At 31.7% G+C, this 10,299-nt stretch overlaps 1 protein-coding gene across 4 annotated transcripts in view; it reads right to left on the bottom strand.

The window, feature by feature from the left end:
- LOC106472833 overlaps positions 1-10,299 on the bottom strand; it is a 50,073-nt gene that overhangs the window by 5,571 nt on the left and 34,203 nt on the right. For 3 of the 4 annotated variants that reach the window (XM_022401372.1, XM_022401370.1, XM_022401371.1), the window contains 2 exons: positions 9,393-9,707; positions 5,816-6,028 (listed from right to left, as the gene is read on the bottom strand). In XM_022401372.1, coding sequence (XP_022257080.1) covers positions 5,816-6,028; positions 9,393-9,707 — 528 coding nt within the window. The remainder of the gene's footprint in view (positions 1-5,815; positions 6,029-9,392; positions 9,708-10,299) is intronic. The other variant, XM_013933501.2, reaches the window with a different exon arrangement.

Here is a 10,299-nt window from a genome sequence, read left to right as displayed (position 1 = left end):
TTAGTAACTAAGATGTATTTTACTCTAAAAAAATATTAAATTTTGAGCAGACTAAAGACACAACCTACCTCATTCAAATCTTGGTTCAAAAGAAAGAAAGAAATGGCACTAGTCACATTAGAAAGGCTGAGAAAACCACTAGGGGGACATTCAGAGCTTCCAATTGGTTATTCATGTCATATATGGAAGTAAGTGTATGTAAGGGAGCATTTCCAAAAGTAGAATAAGTTGGGCGGATTGCCACTGTGTTTGATTTATTACATGAGTATATCTTAGCAAATAGAAAAGATAAGACCTTCTTATTTTATATTATAGTTTGTCAATATCAGTAATTTGAGTTTCTAATTCATATGAAACTACAGACTTAGTATTTTGGCTTCACAAACATATTTTTAACCAGTGCTGCATTCAACATATCACGTGACACACAAAAATCGACGTTTATCTTTTTTTTTTAAATATTTACTTTTAAATTAAGAATTTGAGTAATGTATGGTTCTAAAATTTGAATTATAATCTACAATTTGATACTAAACTTATTGACATACATTCATTAAAAAGTAGTTCAATAAAATTTTGAATGCGAGCCAACAAACGAGATGACATGGCCTTTCTCCTGTGACCCATCTCGAAAGGTTTAACAAAGACTGCAAGCACACAAACAAATACATATAAATATTTCATTTTGAAAACTACATTAAAAAATAACTCTTTTAACAAAGATTACCTACTCCCTCTCAGAAGAGGGTAGTCTATACACACTACACATAAGTACATAATACAAAAAATAAAAACCCTTTAACTCAGGTATCATAACTACAATTCAAAATAACACAAAATGCAAAAGTTAGGAAATGAAATGTCTGACACTCATGCAGAAATACAAAATATATCCATTAAACAAAAAAAGTAAATTGAAATATCTTAAAATACATTTACAATATAACAAAATAAACAATGGTAAATGACCCTTTCAGTACAAAACATAATGATTTGTTTGTTTGTAGCTTAGCACAAAGCTACACAATGGGCTATCTGTATTGTGCTTATCACAGATATCAAAACCCATTTTTTTTAGCATTATAAGCCTTCAGACTTACTGCTGTTCCAATGGGGGCTAGTGATGAAATAATAAAGTAAAAAAAAAAGAAAGAAAACCATCTGACATTAAATACACTTTGACAATAATAAACTTAAAAATATAGAAAAATATTCTTTAACAGAATCCTAAACCCTATTAATATAACAGCTCTTGCAAGTAGGAATCTGAAATTAGTTTGAACATTCAAGTTTCTACTGTTCTTCATACCATGGCTGATGTTATGGGAGTGACTAGAATTTCTTGCCTGACACTTCAAAGACAAAATGTAAACTTTAGCATACCCTTTTCATCAACACTACATGTCAATATACTTAAACATATGAAATGAAAATAGCATAAAAAAAAGCTTAAAGGACTTTGAATCCACTGTACCAACTGAACCAAATGATGCAATTGAATAGTCTTGCCAAGTATTTAAGGACAGAAAAGAACAGGGGGCTAAATTTTAAAAAATCAAAACACAGTTTCTACATAACTTGTGTGAATTTCCCTACTGCGGGTACACTTAACTTGTAAATACTTGTGTTGGTTTTCATATGAATTGTTGGATCCATCAAGCAAAACTGATGTGCTGTATGAATAGAAATTAGTTAACTAATGGTAATTTCAAAAACATACCCTTGTAGCAACATATACAAAATCCTTGGTTGATGATCATTTTATAGCTGGCTTCTATTGTAAGTGTAATACTGATGAAGACAAACCCACTGTTTTTAATATGCCTGATCTGTACAAAATATCTGAATTTGGTTTTGAAAAAGGCTTTTAGTTATTGATGCATGGACAAAAAATACAGGATTATGGTTTGAACCTATTGTACAGCTGTTAAAAATGTTGTTTTGCAATGTTACTTGGAAATTTCAAGTAATCTTACTCTGCCAAACCTTACATCCAGTGTGTACAGTTAAAACACATATGTGCATCAACTAAAACATCGAGGTATATGTATTTCATTCGAGTAAACATGCCTTAGAAGTCCTTCTGCTGTGACAAAACTCACCTGAGGGTCTCCTTTTGTAGAAATGTTGCTTGCATCCAAGTTTTTTATTTTATACTTATTTTTTGTTTGGCTTTTATAAAATGGATAAAAATAGTGCTCCTTCAATGCCAGACAAAACTTTGATGTGATATTCCCATGATTATAATTTACTTTCTTGTACATCCAAAACACACCCAAAAACCATGACAAGATATAAAAAATAGATGACACTCATAAAATAATTTTAGCTGCAGTGCCTATGACTTTTATGTTACAGATTTTAGTTGAATAAGCATATATGACCATAAATAGTTAATCTAATACTATTCTGCATCCTCAAAATGCTCCTAATCAAAACAAAAACCAATGGCATGGGTATTGATCTCTGAGCCATCACTGAAAGTGTCAGTGTAATGTATTGTAACAATTTCTTTTGTTTGTTTGCTGTTAAGTGCATATGAATACAATAGGCTACCTGTACTGTGCCCATCATGAGTATCAAAACCTGGTTTTTAGCATTATAAGCCTTGAGATTTACCACTGAGCCATCAAAAGGCTGTATTGTAACATAACCTGAAAACACTGCACTATATATTACAGTTTAGAAAAAAGGAAAAACTGAAAATATATTTTGAAATAAATTTGTAAGTAAAATATTGGATGTTTGTGTTTCATAGCCATATATGTTACAAAATAATTTCAGAAGCGGCAAATTAAAAAACACATACATAATGTATTCCTGTATCTGTGTACATATGCAGCTTTTCAAAGGTAATCAAATATGGTGCTTGAGTTTTACAGTTTAACAGCTGTAAATGCCCAACATATTCATATGGTGCAGCATCTTTAAAATGATACAATTAAATATTTATTTAGCTCAATATGTTGATTTAATGTATAGATGGAGTATAAATAGTATTCATAACATCCTTCAAGAACTTATGTGTATGAGTGGCAACTACAACAATAAAAAAAACAGGGAAAACACTTTTAAAATTATACGACGGGTCCAATCTTTCCATCATCATTCAATTAGAACAGCACCATTGAATTACAAACTTAAACGTTAGTTTAGTTTCATTTCTATTAATTATTAACTATGAAGTCCTTTAATGGCCACAATTTCCAAGTCAGGAAAACCCTTAAGTCCTACAACAGAGAGGACAGCCAATCAAGGAATGCATTAGGCCTCTACACCACAGATACTCTCTTCTGTAGAGTACAGTTTCGCCTATTTAAGGCCATAAGCAACATACAATGACACACAAAGTAGATGATATGATATTATTAAAGACTCATCCAACATCTTATGCAGTAAATAATTTTACTGCAAAGTTTCCTCAACAATGAAAGGGACCTTTTGAAATTAATGTTTAACTCTTTTAGTGTTAAAAGGTTGTAAATCCAATACAACTGTGGGATAATTTCATGTTTTTAATATAAAGAATTATGTTTTCTTCCCTTTTGCAGTTTGCAATTTTTAGCTCAGTGGAAGTGATCATGATAGCATGCCAGCCAAACTACATCTATGATGTGACATCTTTCTTTCCTGGGACTGTCTGACTGTGTATCTTGCTACACCTTCAACTATGAAAGAGCATGTGTTTGCTTGGAAGCCCCTCAACAAGCTTATTGGTAGAACTTCCTCTTTATCTGCAGATAACATAATAATGCTAGGATATACCTTCCCATGTAGTTGTCACAGATAATTCATAATGGATTGCTTGGCCTTTCATGGGTTGAAACAAAAGCAGATCATATCTATAGTCGTGTTCTAGACCCACAGCTACTCCTCAACAAACACTTTATGTCACTGAGTGCTGAACCATCCAGAGTAGGTACAAGACATTCAGTAAACCATTTCCAGCAGTTACTTAACTGAAACTGATTCATATCCTTTTTGAAGGTTTCCAAATGCCTAAATCCAGTGTTCCTACCATCAACTGGGTGAAACACTAAAAATGCCTATGCAATGCCATTATCGTTTTGTTTGTGGTAAAAAACTACAGACATAACAATTTTTACTTGTATTCACTGCCTGGGAGGCTTCTGGTTGCACTAAGGGTTTCCAGTCTCTTGGTGCAGCTCCTCCTCATGAACATTAATTGTCCACATCTCCAGCTGTCTCCTGATCTTTGGTGACTCCAACCAGCACTGCAGTTTGCCATTACTAATTGATAGGCATCTAGAAGTCATGTATAGAGATTGCCTCATTTAATCTTGAGTTACACAGACCTCTAATCACCATGGCAGTCAGTCTAATGGTTAGACAACCTCAAGCTGGAAGTTACTAATAGTGGTCACATTCTATATAATAATAATTTGTAGATAAAGAATTAATAGCTTTTGGAGCTAAGACAGGATCACTCTTGAGTGAACAGAGAATATTTGTGTGGCCAAACTGCCCAAATTTACTCAACAGCTTGGATTGGCTACCCATAAATCTAATCATAGGTCATCTTACTGTCACTTCAACACAATGTCTTCTTGCATGTACTCTTCAGCTGAAACCAAGTCACAAAAACACCAATGTTAGTTTTACCTCAGGCACCTTCCCAAAACAGGAAGGCACAGGCTCTTAGATCACTCCACTGTATACAACTTATCTAGTGACTAGACTGGCACAAATTAAAGCTGACCAAGCTTTATTCAAGAAAGTTAGCTAAATGTAGGAAAATATGTTTTTAACAATTTATCTGAACATACCTTAAATACGACACATTCATAAGCTAATCATATAAAGGCTAAGACTATTAATTTTTAATCATCACATCAGTATCTTAAGCATTGATGATAATAGCTTAATTCAGTTATCACAGAGAAATAATTACAAAAATGTTGGTTAACCCTCCATATGGGTTTGGTCATTCTGACTAAACTTGCAACCATGAAACTATACAAATTATAATTTTTAATGTATTAAGTGTATCTTCACAAAATTTGGCACTACAACTCTTTCATATATAAAAAAGTTAGATTTTTTAACTAAGTAACTAAGTTTTTTAACTTTTTGAAATTAAAAGTTATATAATACCAAAATTTGATTTATTAATAATGTGTTCATACCAAGTTTACTGATATACATTAATAATAAAGTAGTTTAAGTTTTAAATGTAATTCTGTAAAAAGGTAATGATGTGAGCAATTTGACATACCCTATGCAGAGGGTTAAGTATACAGTGTTCTCCCTTCAATAATCAAAGTACGAAATCAATCACTGAAAGTTATTCTGTTTAGTGATTCACAGTGCAAGTGTTCTTTAAGATGTTCAATCTTGTTACTGATAATAAAAGGTAATGCACTCTAATGCAATGTCAAAGTTGCATAATTTCAACAATACACCAATTGTTCATTGAAAAATATGCAAAATGTTCTTCCTTAAAGCCAAAACTAACTCACAGGAAAAAAAAGTTTTGTTAGAAGAATTGTTTTGTCCTTCATTACAGACAATTTAAAGCCATGAACACAAGACTGAGAAAGATAATGCTAATTTGAGGCATTATGAAATGTGTTTTGAAATGATTCCCTGCAGTTTTTTTTTTGGGGGGGGGCAGTGTCCATTCTATAAGTAATCATCAAGGTGGTTAAATAAGATCTTCATTGTTTAAACATTTCATTAGGCTTGTACTCATGGTTTTGAAACAAAATAAAAAACATCAACATTGAAACATCTGATGTTAGTATTTTTTCCTAAGAAAATAAATCTTAAAAGTATAAAATAAAATCTTGCTTACTGCATAAAGGATATTTCCTCTCTGAAACTGTTATCTCTGATACCCAGAAACCACTTTGACAAAGTAAAGTAGGTGGACCAGATAAAGTGTAATGCTCAAAGCAATGGTATGTGACTCTGATACCTTCTTTAGGCAAACCCCAACAAGTGTTTCCCTCTGTTATGTTATAGTAGCCATTCTGGATTGCAAGGCTATCAGTAGGGCATCCTTTTTCTGAGGAAACAAAAAGAAGAAGATATAAATCTACTATTTATGGCATCATATCTTCAAGATATTGGCAATAATTAATTATTTAACAGCACATGTGGTAAGGTTGTGACAAACAGATATCAATAATTCTCATGATAATTATCCTACATATATGATCACAATACTAATACTTTGTAATTATTAACTAGTAATTACTAATTAAAATATAGATACTACTTAATGATTAGACTTTGGTCAAGGATGGCAACAGAGAGAAGTTTAATTGACTGCAAACACTCAGGAAGGAGATATTGGAGAGGTAAACAGCTTTTACACCCTAAAATGTAATCAGAGCCCATATGGAGCCCATTGCTCAAGTCCTTTATCGTAACTTTTAAAATTAATTTTAAATATAGAATGGACTATAATCATTATATTTATGTACATTATACAGACTAAATTTATACCAACATTGGTAAATATAACATTAAACTAATAAAATATAGACCTAAAGTTAACTAGACATACCCAAACATTTACAAGTCCAGCTCTATGAAAATTTTGGGCAATTGCCAACAGGCAGATTTTTATTGCCTCACCCCACCCCACCCCACTACCCATACCCCTCTTATAAGTAACACAGACTTGTTCTGGTCGTAGTGTTCTACTTACTAAATTAAAGTTGCAACAATAGTCAATACCACAAGACACTACTACTACTGAAATAATGGAATTATGATGTTGATTTATATTCAAATACTATTAGATGTTGTCTAGGGCCTTTGGGTTAGGCCATATTATTGGCATTAAGACCTTACAGGCTTATTAAACATGCAGTTGGATAAGCCTCCTTAGTACCTAACCTTGTTGCTTATGATGAGATCATTGTTAATGTTAACTTTAGACTGTTTAGTTTTAAGACTCACAACTAAGTTACGTTGTTATAGGCTAAGTCACTCACAAGTTAAGGCCTATTACATAGATCTAGGTTTGAGTCAGATTACTTTCATGACTGTGTATGAGAATTATTTTGAATGGATCATCTCTAAATTGGCACATAAACTATGACAATTTCATATGTTCAACAACAACACATCCGCCATAATGTGATGCATACTTCACTTTGAAAAACCCCCAATCAACTATATATTAACTAATATACATACTGGTCTACAATAGTTCAGTTTTCCAAAGTTGCATATCAGTAAATATTCGTCTGAATGTTTCAAAGTAAGATACATTTGTAGTAGCCATTCATCCAATAGTTTTGAGTATTAAAATTAAGAAATCAGATTTTTTATTTTAACCAATTTAATTTTTTTCAATTGATAAAAATCTGTTCTGAGATGGAACTCTGCCTTCCCTGTTAGGTGATCATATATAGGATACTAATCCTGACAACAAATTATGTAATAGTTTTAACAAACCTACAATTTTGCTATACTGCTAATATTACGATGAAAACATATAGTACTGTCTATTGGAGGAACAAAGGCAGCTTTTGACAGTATTTCAAAACAAAAAATTACTGTAAATTCTCAATCAGTTTATAAGCATCTTAGTTATTTATCACAAAAAGGTTTAGTCATTATCATCATATGTAAAAAGAGACCAGGTTTTACAAGGCCATAACATCTCCTCTTCAGATAACTTAACTATTCATCAAAGATATCTTTGATGTTCAATTATTGAGTCAAATGAGTTTATATACTAACTTCAGTGGGTTTTCTTTCCAAAGAGAGAGAGAGAGTGGGAAACTTTCCCCATTAAATCCCCCCCTCCCAGATTTTTTTGCAAGTATGAGGTTTTTATTTCTAGGTAGTAACCTTCAGTGTGAAAAAGTTAGGTACCCTTAAAACTGTACTATCTTACAAATATTTGTCAAAAAACCTCAAGGAGTACAACCAGACTATATTTATAGGCATAATAATACTTTGGCACCTAAATGTCCTATGACATCAGTCACCAAAAAAAGTCCACTGCCCCATAAAAAATTACAAAAGAAAATCCCTGAAACTGCAATTTCTTTACTTCACAAGACTAGTAAAATAGTAGAGAAAACAAATACATAATCAAAAATATCTTGCAAGCTAACATATTCCTTATCAACTCAGTGACTTTTATTCTGCTCTCTAGTCTAGTCCTAACAGCCAGTTGCAGTCTTGGTTTAAGACTTTTATTATATTTTGAATACAGATTTTGCTTTCTCTGATCACTTGTGTTGGTTTCTATTGCTGGACAGGTTCCTTTAGATTATTCAGTTGAAAAGAAGAATACAAAGTTCAGTCTACTAATTTATAACAAAGTCATTTTATTTTTTCAACTAGTAGTTTTACAAATGCCATAGTTTTATGTTACTAACCTAATGTTCACCAATTCACTGGCCAAGCTCAATAATTTCACTTACTTGCTAATTTTCTAGAATGTTTAGTTCTTCTTTTAGTATCACTGCATCACAAAAATAAACTCAAAATTTACAAAACTGAACTAACTAACTGTCTCACAGTACTTACACAACAATTTATTCACTGGCTATAAAACAAACACTCTCAATAATCCTGCTTTCAATGACTAACTCAATAATCAGTCTAATCTAGCCTAATTCATGTTCTATACCTGTTCTAAGACTTTGAAGAAAATTTTAGGCAATAGGTCATGCACTCACCACATGATGTTAAATTCCCTATTGGCCAAACCTCAAAATATTTCAAGTAACATTTACATTACCAAAAAAAAAGGCTATAATAATATTATTTAACTGCCTCTATATAACACTGACCAATTAACACCAAAATATATTTCAAATATTGAAGTTTTATGTTTAATGACAAGCTTTTTGTTTTACTCATTTCAATGACAAAAGATTGCTAGACATGAAAATATTCAAAATGTTATATTTATAAAAATACGTAAAACTAGGCACTCAATTCATTACTTTAATCCTGCACAAGTTGAAGTTTTATAGGGGTTATATATATATATATATATATAACATATATACACAAAAAGGTAGAATTTTACTTGGAATACCACAGTGAATACACATTTGACATGTGGTTACTGTAATTAACATAACCTACTTTTATTACTTAACAAAACAAGAATCAGAATCCAAAAATATCTGTTTATCTATTTTTACAGGATTCATCCCATGACCAAGAACAAATTTGCAAAAGGTGATAAGTTTTCAGGTCTTTTTTTATAAATTGTTGTATTCTGAACAAAAATTTAACAATATTTTGTACATAACTTAAATAAATTGTATAAACAAATACAATATTTAACAGCCAATTGCAACAAGCTCGAAATTTTAACATCATGTTTTAGCAATATTATGTTAAAGGATTGCCATCTTTTTTGGTAACAAAAAGGGGGGGCAACAACTAACCTCCAAAGAGTTTATACTTAATCCCTGTTCTCCAAGTGGTACCTTGAATAAACACATAGCAACGGAAGGTAATATCTGTATGGTTCACCCAGCTCTGTATCCCATACACTCTGTTCAGACTGATACTATATGTTCCATTTGGTAGCTGTATTGTTTGATCAAATGGTACACTAGATAGGTAAGACCCACGACTCTCACTGAAGATACCACAAGCAGGAGATGGCTTTGGAAACATGCCCACACACTGAAAATTAATCGTTTCACGGCAGGCAATCATATCCCTATGCGTCTTCCAACTGTTCTCCATACAAGCATCTGTAACATCAAAATACATTACAACCAAGATTTAGGATCATATAACATATATAAATGACTAAATTGGAACTTAGATACTTCTATTAATTACAGAAGAGTAGAATAAAAAAAGGAATAAAATCTCAATAATACAGTATTTACATTACAAAGTTTGGCATATATTATATAAAATTTCAAAGGCAGAATATTTGTTTTGCTTGTATTGCATATTTAAAGTCAGCATTTGAGTTGTAAAAAAGTTAATACAGGAAACTTCTAAGATCTACTAATAGATGCATGTACTCGTAATCAAACATTTAATAGTCAAAGCTTCAATATTTTTTTCTTTCTATTAACAAGGGGAATTGCATTCCCCTCATTTTGAGCAATGATTAGACAACAAGGAAATGTTGGGTAACTATATACAAAGCCTTAATTTAACTATTTGTTACGTCTCCGTTTGTTAATTAACTTTCCGTAACTTCGTTCCGACGAAACTTTAGCAACACAAGTTCTTTACTTAATAAAACTGGTTTATTCTTTCCGAATACAACCTTACGATACACTTATTTTCAACAATCGCGCTAAAACAAACGCTATATCAACGAACATC

The sequence above is a fragment of the Limulus polyphemus genome, unplaced genomic scaffold (assembly GCF_000517525.1).
Source record: "Limulus polyphemus unplaced genomic scaffold, Limulus_polyphemus-2.1.2 Scaffold5647, whole genome shotgun sequence".
In the NCBI taxonomy this organism is placed as follows: Eukaryota; Metazoa; Arthropoda; class Merostomata; order Xiphosura; family Limulidae; genus Limulus; species Limulus polyphemus.
Note: the sequence above shows the minus strand (reverse complement) of the source record. Positions and strands in the feature narration are given on the sequence as shown.